This window comes from Bidens hawaiensis, unplaced genomic scaffold (assembly GCF_021521415.1).
Source record: "Bidens hawaiensis isolate Kalapana, Puna unplaced genomic scaffold, B.hawaiensis_p1.1 tig00018313_1, whole genome shotgun sequence".
In the NCBI taxonomy this organism is placed as follows: domain Eukaryota; kingdom Viridiplantae; phylum Streptophyta; class Magnoliopsida; order Asterales; family Asteraceae; genus Bidens; species Bidens hawaiensis.
Genome location: NW_027492768.1, coordinates 376,402 through 395,084, shown reverse-complemented (window position 1 = coordinate 395,084; position 18,683 = coordinate 376,402). Strand labels below are relative to the sequence as shown.

The 18,683-nt window shown below is 37.1% G+C and overlaps 1 protein-coding gene across 1 annotated transcript; it reads left to right on the top strand.

The window, feature by feature from the left end:
- The first annotated feature begins 11,006 nt into the window (after positions 1-11,006).
- On the top strand, positions 11,007-12,832 carry LOC143555796 (calcineurin B-like protein 9). The gene is made up of 8 exons (XM_077045295.1): positions 11,007-11,064; positions 11,282-11,403; positions 11,490-11,549; positions 11,727-11,835; positions 11,909-11,961; positions 12,053-12,133; positions 12,205-12,317; positions 12,690-12,832. Exons 1-8 carry the CDS (start codon positions 11,007-11,009, stop codon positions 12,754-12,756), a joined length of 663 nt encoding a protein of 220 aa, XP_076901410.1. The 3' UTR covers positions 12,757-12,832.
- Positions 12,833-18,683: the final 5,851 nt, after the last annotated feature.

The following is an 18,683-nucleotide window of genomic DNA, read 5'->3' as shown; positions in this document are numbered from 1 at the left end:
AACCGGGTGAAACCCGAACCGAAACCAGTCATAACATTGTAAGAAACCGGTTTCAACCCGAACCGAAACCGATCATAAACTGGTTTTGACTTTTGTTGACCAAACCGAACCGGTTTTGAGTTTTAAATCGGTTTGTGCACCTCTAGAGGTGAGCAGATCGGTTTAAAACTTAAAACCGGTTTGGGATGAAACCGGTTCGGTTTAGTCAATAAAAGTCTAAACAGGTTTGTTATCTGGTTGCGGTTCAGGTTGAAACCGTTTTCTTGATAAGGTTATGATTGGTTTCGGTTCGGTTTTTGTGAACTCTTTGTGGGCAAAGCGGACAATATGTTACATGGAGATAAAGGTGGGCAAATAAATGGTTAACCGACCTGGTTTGAAACCGATTATGCAGAAACTGGTTTAAAACCCGGTTTGAAGCCGATTGAAACCACCGAACTGAACCCGGCCAAAACCGAGCAAAACCAGTTTGGTTTGGTCAACAAAAGTCAAAACATGTATATTATTGGTTTCGGTTCAGGTTGAAACCGGTTTCTTAATGAGGTTATGATCGGTTTCGGTTCGGGTTTTGACCCGTTTTGGCAGGGTTCGGTTCGGTGGTTTCAATCGATTCCAAACCGGTTTCTGCATAATCGGTTTAAAACCGGGTCGGTTCGGTTAACCGATTTATTTTCCCACCTCTATCTCCATGTAACATCCAGCCCCTCGGACTACCAATATCGTCCACTTTGCCAACAAAGAGTTCATGAATTTATTTTTGGTTGCTTAGGTAGGCTAATTTAGCCTACAGATGCAGTTTTTAACTTACAGGACATGCGGCTAAGAAGGAAGAAGCGGGGTAAGTTGACGTGAACTTTTAGCCTACAAATCACACAACTAATGAAATGCGCACCCTCAATTCTCACTATTCTGCCTTTCCAAGGCTTAGGCCCTAACATTGTAGTGGGTTTAAAAGAAAGAATAGGCTCGGGCGCATTCTAAGTTTCTAACTTAAGTGGCATTTGTTTAAAGGGACAAAAATCGGGTATTGGCAATACCCGGATTGGGTTCGGTCCGGTATTGTCTCCAAAACCATACTCTATGCATCGAGTTCGGGTCGGGTATAGAACCGGGCATTCTAAAACTGGTGCATATGTAGTTCTCATGAGTGCTCATTCCACCGTTAAACAGTAATTCAACAATGTTTAAGTTTACACGATATGATGTGTGTTTAACATGTTAATTGTAACATCCTAGAAAAAATCCATATTTATTTTGGACTAAAAATGTCAACTTTGAAAGTTGGAGGATTAAAATAACCTCAAAATCAAGTAATGGGAAAAATGAAGGAAAAATTAAGCATCTTATGTTTAAGGAAGTAGGAAATCCATCCCACATGGATAGATGAAAGAAAAAAAAAGGAAGCATTCCATGGGTATAAATAAGGAATAGAATTTTCATCCCACATGGAAACAAACAAAGAAATGGAAGCTCTTTATACGGAAGCAAGTTTCCATAAAAATGTTTTAAAGTGGCTAGCCACTCTCCATAGTCCTAGCGGAGGGTGTGAAGCACCCGACGCGTACGGACACGGACTCGGGCGATGGGCGTAATGTGGCGTTTTGATGGCGCACTTCGCACGCTCGCATCGCCGCATAAGGGCCGCTTTAGTATTTTTGGAAATGGAAGTATGATCAAGAAGTGACAAGTTATCAAATACGAGGGACCAAAAGTTGAAAATCGGATTTCAGGACCCATCGCGCTACGCGATGGGGTTGCATGAGTCACCAGACACGTGTCGCAACGGGGGACACGTGGCAGACGCTAGGGGCTGAGTCAGCATGCCACGCGTCAAAATCTGGCATCGCGCTATGCGATGCCCTAGTAGAAAGGACCATCGCGCTACGCGATGGTTCCCAAAATCGGCTATAAAAGGGGAGGCTCACGACATTTCCATTCTCACACCAAAACACCACCACTCACACACACTTAGCATCGAGAAGCGTGCCAACCTCGTAGTGCGTTCCAAGCCCCGAAGTTCTGACGATTTGATCCTCGATACGCAATAGAAAGTAGAATTGCTGCCCGTACAAACTTAGGCATATAAACTCCAAATACCGCATAAGGTAGGGGTTCTGCCTAAATATTGTTTTATTATTATATTATATGGCTTAGACCATAATCAGGGGTATAGCCCAAAACCTTGACCATGATTATGTTTATAATAGCTTTATACATGTAAAGGTTATAGTTAAAATAATGTTTCTTTATGATTAAGAAACATAAGCTTTTACATACAAGCAGATATAGTAGTTTCTTCACAACTAAAAAATGTAAGATTTTACATGCCAGGGTTATAGTCAATTCAATGTTTCTTCTTGACGAAGAAACCTATCAGTTGATGATTCTTCATGAAAAAAGAAACTTAACTCATGATTTATAAACAAATAAAAAGACTACAGGTCGAAATATTTTATTCAAACAAATGATCAGTTAAGGTTTATAGCTATCAAAACCAGACTAAAGGTCTGTAGCTGTATCAAGAGACGATCCGAGTATTTATATAAACTTATGTTATTACATAGATCAATCATTCATTCACAAGGGTTTTCAAACGAGATCACCACATCATTTAGAAAAGACAATCACAAACACAGGTGAATACGTTAAACCTTTTACAGTCAGATAAACGGGTTGTTTATCTTAAACAGTCAGTAAAATATGGGATTATGTGATTTCTACATTTTAAGGGATTACGTGATCCCTAAGTTACAAGGTAAATAATAAAAGCAACTCAGACTGAGTACACATGTGTCTGGATCCAAACATATTTGTTAACCTATCAATCAAGGCTACGTGGCCGCAGGCTAATAGACATAACGAAAGTTCTCCAATGAGCAGCAGTTATTGGAGAACCATAATTGTGGGTGTATGGCAGTGGCACAAGTTCCCAGAAATAAGAGACGTTTCTGCTGAGTTTGTTCCAAAACTATCTTGTCAGTCAAATGTTTTCAGAGTCAACGATTCACCAGCATATCGCTGACGTATTTTTCCCCTCATTACAGGAAAGCAAGAATAGCACAGGTAGCAAGGCATTTGAGTCACTCTTGGAGATAGATGCTCACAGATAGAGATGGCTCAGTTTTTAATAAATAAAATATTGTAAACGAGAGTAAACAAAGGTTTGTAAAACAAAATACTTGAATATTTATTATTCAAGAGGTTTTCAAAATAAATTAATATTTTATTATAACCAAAGACTTCCGCTAATAACCAGCAACTCTGATATATTTTCAAAATAGGTACCAACTACGGGTGTCACGCTTAGGCCTTAAGTCGGGGTGTGACATTAATTATAACCATTTTAATATACATGAACGACATATAACGACGCGTTTAATAAGATTGAGTATAAGCATTTCAACAACATAAATGAACGCTTTAACCTGACTATGAACCCAACTCACATACCAAAATGACGCTATGATTAACATGATAAAATAAAGTTTATCTACAATTAAAATCCGTTTTTTAACAAATAGAGGTGTAAACGGGTCGATTCACTTGTGAATTACTTGAGATCCACTCGTTAAAAGACCCATTCAAGCCTAGTTTAAAACGAGGTCGAGCCCGGGCGTCATATATGGAGCCGACTTGCGAGCATAAATGAGCTTTTTATTTATTTAATTTTTATTTATCATATTTATATAATAACTATTATTATGTATAAATTTATTATAAAAAATAATCAAGTAATATGTCTATATTTGTGTGTAAATTATAACTATAAATACTTGTGGCATACCATATCTCCATATCTCGATCGATTAACGTAATTTTTCTATAAATATTTATAGAAATATATAAATAAGAAATATATAAATAGTTAATCAATGATAACCGAGTCGAGCTTGAGCTTTAGAGATAGTGCTCTAAACGAGCCGAGCTCGAGTTATCTTAACTTAGAACAAGGCGAGCTGATCAAGCCTTAACAGGCTTAGAACTCGGCTCGTTTACACCCCTAAATAACAGACTACGTTAGCCGGTTAGGGGGGGGATTTACTTATGAAATATCAACTACTTATAAAATTATAAATCCGTGTCACTCTGGTAAACAAGTCTTAAACATGTTAACACATTTAGTACAATTAGTTAAACATAGAGGTAGTGTTGCAAAATCCCGACTAGGCATCGATTAATCCCCGATTAATCGCTAGTCCCCACTTCACTTATTAATTTTGGGCTAGTCGCCTAATTAATCGGTCAACGATCAAATCAGGCCAAAATTGGCGGTTTCCGGCGAGATTCCGACCAAAATCAGCGGTTTCTGACGAGATTTCGACCAAAATAAGCGGTTTCCAGCGAGATTCCAGCCAATTTCCAGCCAAATATGTTTGTGTATGTATAAAACTAAAAATTACATATATAAACTGGTTTGGGATGAGGCCGGCTCGGTTTGGTCAAGAAAAGTCAAAGCAGGTTTATTATTGGTTCCGGTTCAAGTTGAAATTGGTTTCTTGATGAGGTTATGATCGGTTTCGGTTTCGGTTCGGGTTTTGCTCGGTTTTGGTTGGGTTCAGTTAAGTGGTTTCAATCGGTTCCAAACCGGTTTCTGCATAATTAGTTTCAAACCGGGTCTGTTCGGTTAACCGGTTTATTTGCCCACCTCTATCTCCATGTAACATCCAGCCCCTCGTACTACCAATATTGTCTGCATTGCCAACAAAAAGTTCACGAATTTATTTTTGGTTGCTTAGGTAGGCTAATTTTAGCATACAGATGCAGTTTTTAACTTACAGGACACGTGGCTAAGAAGGAAGAAGAGGGGTAAGTTAGACGTGAGCTTTTAGCTTACAAATCACACAACTAACGAAATGTACATCCACAATTCTTACTATTCTGCCTTTCTAAGGCTTAGGCCCTAACATTGTAGTAGGTTAACAAGAAAGATTAGGCTCGGACGCATTCTAAGTTTCTAACCAAAGTGGCACTTGTTTAAGGGAGGGGGTAGAGGTGTACAAATCGGGTTTTTTAAATACCTGGTTTTGGGTATGGAATCGGTTTCGGGTATGACCGGGTATTGAAAAATTAGGTATTGCTAATATCCGGGTCGGGTTCGGGTCTAGGTCCAGGTATATAACCAGATATTCTAAAATCGGGTATTTGAGTACCCATTTCCAGGTATTTAAAACACCCTAATTTCACGGGTTCTTTTGGCTTTTTTTCGTGTATTTTTCGGGTATAGATTGAATTTTTTTCAAGGCTGTACTTTTTAGAGGTATTTTTTTGGGAAACTTTCGGGTATTTTTCGGGTAATTTATGGTATTTGAAAAACCTGGTTTCGGGTGTTGAAAAAACCCAGTTCCGGTTTTCGGGTATGACCGGGTACAGACCGGGTCCGGTTCCGGGTATTGATTTTGTACTGAAATACATACCCTATCTGTATCCTACGGGTAGGGTCGGGTACGGGTTTGGGCATTAAAAACCTGGTTCCCGGTATTTTTTTCGTGTCAGGTTCTAGTTCGGGTTTTTTGTGCATCTCTTGGATGGGCACCTCATGGCAAGCTTCGAGCCCATGTGGTAACATCGTCGCCACCTATGTGTGGGTATGTATGGCTTCAAACCCATATGGTAAACCTTTGCCACCTAACCAACCATTGTTTATTTGGTTTTTAATTTAATCTAAATGCTTGTTTAAGGTTTTAGGGTACTTGTGGGTGAATGTTGCAAGTGATTTTTTTGTTTGTGGGTAATTGAGGGTATAAATGAGGTGACAGTGCCAAATTGCCCGGTGCATATACAGTACCTATGAATGCTCATTCCACCATTAAACAATAATTCAACAATGTTTAAGCTTACACGATATAACGCGTTTAACACGTTAAATATAACAATTTTAATGCACATGAACGACATATAATGACCCGTTTAATAAGATTGAGTATAAGCACTTCAACAACATGAAAGAACACTCTAACATAACAATTGACCCAATTCACTTATCAAAATGATGCTATGATTAACATGATAAAATAGAATTTATCTAGAATTAGAATACATTTTTTAACAAATAGACCTGTAAATTAGCCGAGTCACTCGTAAATTACTTGAGATCCACTCGTTAAAAGACCCATTCAAGCCTAGTTTAAAACAAGGTCAAGCCCGAGCGTCATATATGGAGCCGACTTGCGAGCATAAACGAGCTTTTTATTTATTTAATTTTTATTTATCGTATTTATTTAATAACTATTATCATGTATACACTTATGATAAAATTAATTAAGTAGTATGTGTGGATCAAGTTATTCTACAAAGGGGGACAAAAATGATAATGGTGAGAAAGATTTGTAGCAAAAAAAAAAGCCTCTAAAAAATACTGAAAAATTAATTTAAAAAAATTATAACTCAAATTTTAATACAAAACAAAAAATGTAAAAACACAAAAATGTTTACACTCTCTTCCTTGTTCTAAAAAAACACCCAAAAAGACACAATGTTGAGTGAAAAAGATCACTGTGTCTTTTTGTTTATCATTGTGTTTTGTGTTTATTTTCGTCATTGATTGTGTCTTTTTTTTTTTGACATTGTGTCTTTTTTCTTGATATTGTGTTATATTATTCAACACTGTGTCATATTTTGTTCGGCATTGGTTTATATTTTATAATCCATTGTGTATTTTTTGTTTATCATTGTGTTGTTTGTTCATTTTCGGCATTGTGTATTTTTTTTTCTCGGCATTTTGTCTTTTATTATTATTATTTTTTTGGGAACGGAAATGACGGGGGAAACATTTTGGTTTTTTAATTTTTTCATTATTTATTTATATATTGAGTTATGATTTATTTTATCATTTTCTTGAATTTTTAAGGGTTTTTTTGTGTGATCACAAATCCTTCTCACACTTCTTATTTTTGTCTCCCTTTACAATTTAAGTTTACCAATATATATATATATATATATATATATATATATACCTATTCTAATAAAGTAAAATAAATGGAGACACTTGTCATATTTTGGTTAATTCTCACAATTTTTTTCCTTCAAAACTAATATACCCTAATATATGTAATAAATGAATAATTATTCGCTTTCCTTTTACACTATATTTATATTATATAATATCTATATATTTTTATAAATATAAATATTAATATATTATTTTACTATATATTTCAAAATACTTGGTGAATTCCAAATATCAACAACAAATCATGTTTCTCAAATGAAAATTGTTTTGGGTTTTTTGTGGAAGTTAAATTTGATTTTATGGGTCAAAAGTTGGTAAATAGATTGTTTGGTACAAGTTAACTACATTTATGTCAAATTTTGTTACAGGTCAAAAATGAAAATTTTGAGTATTTTTAAAAGTTTGAGAATGCAAAATAGATTGATCGTCAAATTTGTTATGGGTTCAAAGTGTTGACTTTAAAATGTCAAAACATGATTCGGGTTTCAAGTTTATTTTTAAGGGCATTTTTTGAAATAATCAAAAGGTTCGGAATTTGGCAAATTGACTATTTTTCCCTCAACTATTAAAACTTAAGAAAAGATTGAGAACACTTTCGACATGCCACCCCCATGCCTATCAACACTTCTAACTTTTATCAAATTTCAAATATTTATGCCAACATTAATTTTTCCTTCAATGGCGATCAGAACGTTGCATGGGAAGCATGTTATGTAAAACTATGCTCAAATGAAACAAAATATTCACAAAATTGAATGGGTTAACATGTTATTTTTTATGTTGTCATTATGACAAAGTTGATAAGCCCTCTGAAACTTATCAAAATCTTTTTTATGGCGTAGCTCAGAAAAACGTAGTTCTTGAAGAACGTCCATTGTTACAATTTAATATCCTACTTTCTTTTGATAGGTGGTAAATTGATAAATATATCAATAAAGGTAACGCCTCTTTTGTATTTAGGCTGAGTGGTTAGAACTACTGTCGTATGAGAAGTCTTATTTTCGAAATTGGTTCATAACCAAAATTCTTTCAATTATACATATATGACACCGAGAATGAATTTTTCAATAGAAAGAAGCATTCTCGTGTACGACTTTGCACGGACATTTTTTTATTAAGTTCATTTAAAAAAAACATTTTGTGATATAAATAAAATCAATTTATGTACACATTGTATAGATACAAGCATAGATGTAATGCATTTTTTTCATATACGCCATGTAATTATTTGTTTTACTTATAATTTTATAATTTGAATTATCACGTGTGTAACACGGGCTCTAAAACTAGTGTGTGTGTGTGTGTATATATATATATAGAGAGAGAGAGAGAGAAAATGGTTCAAATAAGAATAAGGAGTTTTCTAGAAATGGTAAAAACCAGTAGATTTTTGACATGTGCCATTATAACCTATGGTGAAAGAATAATTCTAGGAAACTACATTGGTTATAAAGGTGAAAGAGTAATTCTAGGAAACTATGTCGGTTTTTGGTGATTTTAAATCTCAACCATTGAATAACATGATCCAATGGCTATGGTTTATTCCTAGCCTTTCTAGAAAACTATTTATTTTTAGTATAACCCTATATATATATATATACACACACCAAAAACCGACATAGTTTCCTATAAATACTCTTTCACCATTATAACCATCACAACTTCCTAGAATTGTTCTTTAACCATAATTTATAATGCCACATGTCAAAAATATATTGGTTCTTATCTTTCCTAGGAAACTTCTTATTGTTATTTGAACCCTTTTCTATAACCTATGTGTGCGCGCGCGTGCAAATTATAACTATAAATACTTGTGGCATATCATATCTCCATATCTCAATCGATTGACGTAATTTTTCTATAAATATTTATAGAAATATATAAATTAAATATATAAATAATTAATCAATGATAAACGCGTCGAGCTCAAGCTTTAGAGATAGTGCTCTAAACGAGCAGAGCTCGAGCCATTTTAACATAAAACAAGGCAAGCTGATGATCAAGCCTTAACAAGCTTAGACTCGATTCGGCTCGTTTACACCCCTAAATAACAGACTACGTTAGCTGGTCAGGGGGGAGAATTTACTTATGAAATATCAATTACTTACAAAATTATAAATCTGTGTCACTCTAGTAAACGAGTCTTAAACATGTTAACACATTTAGTGCAATTAGTTAAACATGGAGGCAGTGTTGCAAAAATCTCGACTGTGCGCTGATTAATCTCTAATTCCTACTTCACTTATTAATTTTGGGCTAGTCTGCTAATTAATCGGTCAACGGTCAAATCCAGCCAAATCGGCGGTTTCAAAAGAGATTTCGACCAAAATCAGCGGTTTCCGGCGAGATTTTAGCAAGAACCAACAATTTTCAGCGAGATTCCAGCCAATTTCTGACGAGGTTTGTGTATGCATAAAACTGAAAATTACATATAAAAATGTGTGCGTTCATATACATAAAACTGAAAATTATACATTAAAATCCGATCCGATTAATCCCGATTAATCTCGATTAATTGCTAGTCTCACCCCACCGCTCGACTACCGACTAGCGATTTTTACAACACTTCATGTCATAAACAGGTTAATTACGCGAGTTGAATCCTTTTAGACACGTTTTTAATCGTCTCATTGACATTTATCCTTTGTTCAAGACAGTGCCCAATATTTAGATTTTTAGATTGCTAAAATAAAAATGAAACCAGAGGCTTAGGTACCAAGCAATTGAACCATCACGTGACAAACACGTGGTCTCAACAACCTATATATACAAGTTTGTTCATGCAAACAACAAATATTCAAGGACGTCCACCTGCATTAATACAACACATTATACGAGTGTCCGCAATAATCTTTCTTTCACGGTTTCCATTCGTCTCAGAAATCATCCTCATCTCTCCGATTCGGCGGCTCGTTTCCTCCCGGCCGGTACAACGATTCAATCCCTATGCATTTATTATGTATCACATTGATGTTTCTGTTATTGTTACCTATGGTTTCATTTACATATACGTCGAATTTAATTTAAATTTGTATCATAATGTTATTATGCCAATAACCGACTAACGCTACATTAGTTTTGTATCATAATGTTATAATGTTGATAATTGACTTAATCTCCATTAGTTTTGCGATGTTGATAATTGATTGTATTATTATCGTTGAGTAAGGGTGTGATACGTTGAATTGTAACATAAGTTAATCATCGCGAGAGAGGCGATAGATAATTAAGGAAGATGATTATATGAATTATGAGCTTGTATGTTTGTTGAATCTAGAGCTGTAAACGAACCGAATGGAACCAAATCCAAGGCTATGTTCATGTTTGTCCTTTAAGCTTTTATCGGATGAATGAATGGTTCACGAACATCTAACCGAACGAAATTTCTTGTTCGTGAACGGTTCACGAACATCTAACCGAATGAAATTTCTTGTTCGTGAATGGTTCACGAACATAAATTATGATGATAAAATGTTTTATTTGATCTGACTAACCAAGAATGGTCAATCATCAATGTATGGTTCGGTTTGGCTACCAAGTTTTGTTGGTTTTTTATAACATTCATCTTCATATGTTAATTTACATATCATATAATACACATCTATGATAAGATTAGAAAAGTCATTAAAAATGATTAAAAACCTTTAATGAACAAACATTAAAGAACATGAATGGTCGTAAAGAACGTAAACGAACACATTATTAAACGGTTACGACACAATTGAATGGGCATGGCCTCTATTCGTGTTCGTTCTTTAGTTAATCAAATGGAATTCCTTGTTCATGTTCGTTCGTTTATTAAATGAACAAACATTAACTAACTTCCCGCTGAACGTTCAGTTCGTTTACAGCCCTAGTTAGATATGTGGATTTGAAGACGCATGATCACTTTTATCATCCTCAATGCATTAAAATTTTATAAGATTTAATTCAAATAATTGTATGACTGATTTCATATTTTGATTCTATGAAGGTTGAGATGATTTTGATAGCAAATAGCAGTGGCTTGTAATTCTGCACAACCTTGCTTGTCTCAATGGGATGTTTCCATTCCTCCATGGGGCATCCGTTGCCCGCATGTGAAGACCCGAGGAAACTTGCTTCTCAAACAGCTTGTCAGTCGGATCCCTAATCATGAAATTGCTCTTTTACATAATCATTGAGTTACAAAAACAGCTTATCGACTTTTTGGCATTTTTAAAAAGCCAGGATTTGTGGCGCATAGAAAAAATTAATATTTTTGTGACTGCCAAACACTTTTTAACTTATTACTTTTTGAAAGCTCCAGTAAGCCAGTACGTTGTTTTCAAACTCAATCCCAAGCATGCTCAGATTGCTTATTTTCATTCACGGTTAACTTTCATCCTGCAGTCAGTGTCAGTGAAGTTGAAGCACTTTTTGAGTTATTCAAGAGCATAAGTAGTTCTGTAGTTGATGATGGGCTAATTAGCAAGGTATTTTATCACGCTCGCTTCTACATTGTTCAGTTTTTATCACAACATATCGTTGTCTAAATTTTGCATGTTCTTTACATATGCAGGATGAGTTCCAACTAGCCATGTTCAAGAAAAAAAATAAACATAATATGTTTGCAAACAGGGTATGATGTTCCTTCAATTTATTTTCAGGGTATTAATAATAGTCAAGATAAAAGATTTTCGATTAATCATGGTAACAAGCCATATTGAATAATGCATATAACTAAGTTTTCATGATACTCGAAGTATTCGTTCAAATTGTTATGTGATATCTAACACATGAAAAGCTTTGTGTGCAGATCTTTGCTCTTTTTGACGTTAAACAAAAAGGAGTAATCGATTTTGGTGACTTCGTTAGATCACTCAACGTGTTCCATCCCAAAGCTCCTCTGCAAGATAAAATTAATTGTAAGTTAAACTTTTTTATTTAGACTAGAGTTAAAGCAACATTATGATCTTATTACTTTATGATTTGTTTTAGTTTCGTTCAAGCTTTATGATTTGGACGGAACGGGATTCATTGAGCGCCGAGGGGTACTTCAAATTTGATTTTTATATTTTAATTAATGTCTCTTACTATCTTTTTACATTAGTATCTTACTTGTATCATTTGCATTATTTGCAGGTTAAACAAATGCTAATAGCACTTTTACATGAGTCGGAACTGAAACTCGCTGACGATGCCATTGAGATTATATTGGACAATGTGAGTTTGTTCTTGCTGGTCGTGATATAATATTATACATCAGTATTACCTTATATAAGTACTTTGAGCAGACGTTTTTAGAGGCGGATGGAGACAGGGATGGAAAGATAGACAAAGCAGAATGGCAGGCTTTTGTTACCAAAAACCCTTCCTTGTTGAAGATTATGACACTTCCTTATTTAAGGTATGCTGTGAAACTATTCGGGTTAAAATGTAAATGTTAAAACTATAAGGGGTAAAGTGTAATTAGAGATGATGTTCGGGTACGAGTCAGCATACCTTAACCAAAATTAACCAATAACCAAACCGTCACCAAACATATAACAAATTATTATTAGAAAAAAACCATAAACACATCATTATTAACTAATCAAAGAAGGTAGAAGAAAGGCATACGCCTACACGTATACGCCCATATAACCGAATGTTAACCAAAACCGACCATTAAGCAAAACAATAACCGAATAACCATTACTGACAATCAATTATGATTAAGCTTAACCCTTAACCAAAGCCATCCCTATGTTCGGGTAACATATTGTTTTGTAAAATGCAGGGATATCACAACCACGTTTCCGAGCTTTGTTTTCAATAGTCAAGTTGAGGAAGAGATTGCATCATGACAACAAAAGTTCTAGCTAGTTCTGTTCTTGTCATTATAACTAGTAAATGTGTTGACAGAGGAGGTTTATGGAATGTTTAAACCCCAAGAAAATAAAAATAAAAATAAAATGAAAAAAAGAAAGGAAAAAAAAGCTGCACCATTTGTGATAAACAATCAATGGCTACCTTGATTTATAAAGTTGTTGATTGGCATTTGCCTCCTCAATGTTTTACTTCCTATTTACATTATGGTTATGTTGATTATGCAATATTGTGTCGTAATTATCATCTATCGCGAAGCTAGTCTCGGTGTCTCATCTACATTGGGTAAATGATTGCTTATTACTTATCGGGTACTCTGTTATCTAACGAGGATCGAATCACTTGAAACTTGGTTCCAAAAGCCAACTTAAAATAGCTGAAACTGAATTACAATTCTTATAACAAGATAAATATCACATATATATCATCATCACTAAAACTACATATTTAAGGTAAAAGATCTAAATATAACGAAAGTTATGGCATGAACGAATCCTGGAAATTGAAACGACACATTTTCTTAAATGTCTTAATGGAATTGAGTTTACTAGACCTAAAACCGGAACTAAAGCCTATTAACTAACTCGGGCGCTTAAAATACTGAATATATTGTTACATACAATTTTAGTTAGATTCTTCGTTTTGAAAAACTTGCTTGTTTATAACATTATTATTCAGTAGGCGACGCTATATATACACCACCCTTTTGAAGGTATATTCGTGTCATATCATCCATGTTGATGTTTCATTACTATAAGGCCATGCAGTATACCCTAACACCCCTGGGTGGTAAAGCTGACTTATACCCTAACACCCCTGGGTGGTACGTAAAGCTGACTTTGGCTCCGGTGTTAAAGGGCGTTAAAATGGGTATGCGTTAACGAGTTAAAGTGGGAGAAAGGCTGATGGTGTGGGTCGCTCTACTCTTCACACAATAATTAATATTAATTTTATTAAAGAGGGGCGCGGTGAAAGTATTTTTAATGGGTGAAATGGGTGATGTGGCGCATATTCGGAGTTAAAGTGGTGAGAGTATACCAATGGCCTAAGCCTAAGGTGCCAGGCGTTTTTTTTTTAATATTATATCTCGTTTGACGAAATTCCCGTTCATCATTAATTTCATAAATATTTGTTACTTCAAGAATTGGAAATGTTAATGTTCGGCGGTTTGGCCTAGTGACCATGGATTGTGATTATAATTTCTAAGGTTGTAACGGATTATACGTGCACAGTGTGTTGGTAATTCCAGACTGTATTCACAACTTGGTGAATATGGAACCTATTTACCTAAGTTGACAAATCGGTCAAGTTGTTTTAGTTCGCTAAAGGTAATAGGATTATAAGTATGTGTAGGTTCCCAGCCGGATCTACACGGAATATCTCGTTCTACGTAGGTGCGGAATCCCTACGTAAGACGATACGAGCGTAGAAAACGATACACGTTAAACACAAGCAAACACACGTTACAATACTCAAAAGACACGTTGTATTGCAACTAGTAACACGTGAATCACCGATCACAATTACACGTATTGAACAACTTCTTCAAACAAGCCGTAACCTAAACCTATATAACATTCGACAACTTCGCCTAACATGTTTAGGCGAAGTTGTCACTAACTTCGCTTGTTCCACAAGTTCGCCTATATCAAGCGAACTTGTGAGACAACTTCGCTTAATCATAAATACAAAACATACAAACTCGATTACAGACACTAGATACTGAACTACTGACATCATGTACCAACAGACTCCCCCTTGGCAGTAGCTTCATATCTCTATCTTCAAACACGTGTCTCGTAATCCCAAAAATCTTGTATCTTCCATCTTCAAGCATGTACGCCTTCTCGTACACAAACTGAAACTACTCTTTGATATTTCTTTGCTTCTTCTTTCCAAGCAGGAATGTAAAATATCTTTTTCTCGTTCAGCACCTGCAGATCAGCTTGAGACAAATTCACTAAATGCATAGGATCATATACTCTCATCAGCTCTTGTTCATTTTCATCCTCCATTACTGCTTCAGCTGTTTCACAATCAACGTACCACCATTTCAGATCTTTGAGCACATCCTTGGGCATTTGTTTCATCGGCACTTCTTTTAGTCACCGGATCGGCTTATACTTCATTATCATCCAAGGCTTGCCATCTGCTCTCATTCCTCTGTCTTTGTCTTCAACGAGCTTTCCTTTCTGTGGTTTCAACAGCTCGAACTTTTTCTCCTTTATGCTTTCCTTCCAGACTATCTTCCCAATGATCCTAGCCATGTTATCATCACTCCTGTTTATCAACTCCAACCTGGCTAAGTCCTTCACTTCACATTCAGGCAACGTATTCAACGATCTCAACAACCTCTTGAAATACTGAACCCCATCATACCGTTTAATCACAAAAAGCCTCAACTGCTCATCATATAACCAGCATATAATCCCCTTTTTCAATTCAGCATAACCCCTGATGTTGTAACCTTTCTTGAACATAGTAGGGACCGCCGGTTTCTTAGTCTTTACGAACCACTGAGCGTAGCCTTCTTTCCATCTTGGCTGCTCCTCCCATTCTGTCTCATCACATCCCGTATCTTGACCCAAATCTGACTTTTCAACTGCTGGAATTTCATGCTCAACATTCTCCTCCACAATCTCTCCCTCTTCGACTTCACTATCAATCACGATCTCAGCCCCTATCTTCTCAATCTCTTCCAATGGTAACACATCATCATCACCATCTAACACCTCCTCAACATCCACAACCACTACATCATCACCCCCTGAACCGCCAGCTGCACTCGTTGACTCCCCCTGAGATGTGGAAGTCCCAAGAGCTTGTTCAGTTCTTGGCAACTCTCCACATGCACCTTTCGATGCATTGGGATCATCGTCTCGATCGTTGCTCTTTTTTGTCCTCAGCTCGTCACCCTTACAGCTCGTCTCCCCCTGAGATGCCAAGAACTGTTTCAAGGCATCAATTATTTTACCATGCTCGATCAGGAGGGACGACTGAATCTGATTCTCCGCAACTAGGCGCTGAATAGCATGAGTCTGGATAAGATTTACTCTTGATTGTTCTGCCACGACCCTTTCAAGCGCTGCTATTCTTTCCGAGTCGGATAAGGTTGCATCGAAATCAAACCTCAGATGTGATATGTCTTGAGCGTACGGAGGAGGGATTCCCAATGTAACCGGCACCTCAGAAACAGGTGGAAACGTAACTGCAGGTGGTATCGTAACCGACAACCCTGCAGTAGCAACAACTGTCGACTCAACAAACCTTGCTACGACCTCCGATGGAGTTAGAGATGGAGGTGGCAAGGACACAATCTCCGGAGCCGAGAGCTGGAATGTAGTGGGTGGGATGCCGAAGGAAGACGAGGTAGTCACCACAGGAACATCCGCGGCGCTTGGCCCTGTAACTGGCAATGGTGTAGGGACTATAGTCATACCAAACAGTGCGGGTGGAGTGAAACGAACCACCCTTGAGCTCTCACCAGCTCCCGAACCTGCACCTGCCCTTTCCCTTCTCGATCTACGGACCAACTGATGTAAATCTTCCTCAAAGTCCGAATCACTGTCATCGGTGTCTCTCTTCCTCTTCCCGTGAATTCTTTCTTGAGTAATCAGAATCTTTCTAGCTTCAGCCACATCATCATCTGAGGAATCAGAATCAGCCTCCGTCGTAGCTGCCACCGACACATCCACACTAGAAACCCGGGCTATCGAGACCTGTACCTCTTCCTCTGGATCAACACGTTCCATATCAAAGAAGCCTTGACCGCCAAAAGCAGCTTCAAGGTCTACATTTTCCTCCGGTGCCACAACAGGAGCAGCAGGTAAAGCTTGTTGTACCTCAGGTGGTGGTTGAGGTGCTCCAGCCTGTTGTGGTGCCGGATCCCGAAACTCGTCCCCACCAGCTGGGACATACTCTGGGTTGATCAAGTACCCAAATAATGGAGTATGTCGAGGACGGAGCTCAGGTTTGCTTCTTGCACTTGATGATCTACACTGAGCGAAGATTCGCTTGCTTACACTCTCCACATATCTAATCGGGCGGCGCTGAGGTAACGTGGGAGCAACATGATTCAAGATCATTTGAAGGAATCTTGGATACATCAGAAATCTCTCACGCGCCACCGCTCGTCTTTGACGGTCTATCTCATAGAACACCATCTGACTAAAGCTATAACGCTTATTGTATGTCAGTGATGTCATTGCCGACTGCATGGTCGCGCCCATTCCATCTGTACCAGCCTTTCTTCCCGACATACACACGATCATCACGTGCATGAGAAAGCGCCATTGGTCTAACAAGAACCCCTTTCGTCTTTGAGTATCCCCCAATGGACCAGAATAGCCCATTATCAGAAAAGCACCATCTCTGAATGGAGCCACGAAGTCTGTTGGATCGTCTCTCGTTTCATCTCCAAACTGCAAAGCCACCCGGATCTGCTCAGACGAGAACTGCACTATCTGATTGTTAACCGTTGCACGCATAACCGGGGGCTCGACTCGACAATCATATTCCACTGTCTGCCAGAAATCTTCTATGTTTGGTAAAGAGATAGGCAGTGTTGTAGTAATAGCGTGGAAGATACGCGAGCGGATAAGAAACGTGATGATCTCGCGGAAATCATCAACACCGCTCGCATCCGGATCCAAAGTTATGTACATGTTATGCCCCGGGAAAAACTGCCGATTGTTATCTCCTTCTTCGTCACCACCTGCACCACCTGCTCCAGCTACAGCTGCCATTTCTGCAACACAAACAGTCTAAGTTAGAGAAACGTCGAAGTCAAATCACAAGTTCGCCTATTACCATGAGCGAAGTTATGATTTATTCTGTATAGGCGAAGTTAGGGGTTGGGGCGAAGTTGGGAACAACTTCGCCTTAACTTTAACTTCGCCTGATAACAGTTAATAAAAAAAATTAAAAGGGCCAGGCGAAGTTAATGATAACTTCGCCTAACCACAACTTCGCCTCATATAGTGGTAAATAATTAAATATCAGACGAAGTTAAACCTTAGGCGAAGTTAAGGATAACTTCGCCTAAACTGTAACTTCGCCTGAATCTGAAGCGGCAACAGTTTAGACGTTCATAACGAAGTGATTTTGGTCAATTTGGAGATTGCGGACTCAACCAAACATGTTTTAACGGAGATCAACACTATCAAGTTGAATACGACTACGTTAAAACAATTTTGAAAAGCGGGTGTTGGATGTTTGAAAGAACAGGGTCACGAATCGGGTCGAAACGACCTTTGATTAACGCCATTGACATAGATTATAAGATACAACAACCCTACACACCTTTAACACGAGTTGAAATCGAGAAAAATAACACAGATTGATTCAAAGAGCAACTTCGCTTAGGGTTAACTGAGAATAAGTTCGCCGGGTTTTGAAAAATAATACTGAGCTTTGACCAAAAATTTCTTTATATAGGGTCAAGGTTATACAGGCGAAGTTAGGATTAACTTCGCCTGTCCCATAACTTCGCCTGTTTAAACAACTTCGCCTCTTTCCTCAACTTCGCTCAATATGAAACTTTACCAAACAGACCCTTATAAATTGAACATTATGCCATTAACTTTTAAAACTTCCTTTAAAGAGTTAACTGATCCGATCAAGAACCAAGTAACCAGGTATAAAATCATACAACTACATAAGTAGAATAAATTTTAAAAATGAAGTACACGGGATCAAATTTCAGTCTTTTCGGGGACCAACATGTTTTAGAAAAGATCCGAACATGAATCATACTAATTAAGTGACTGTCACATAGATCCATGTTCAGCTGTATTATGACATAAAGAAACAGATTGTAAGCAGGTAAATAACTTAAAATGGTTTTCATCGCTTCTGTGATACGGGTTAGGTTCAATTAAGCTCAAAATTTAAATGGGCAACACCT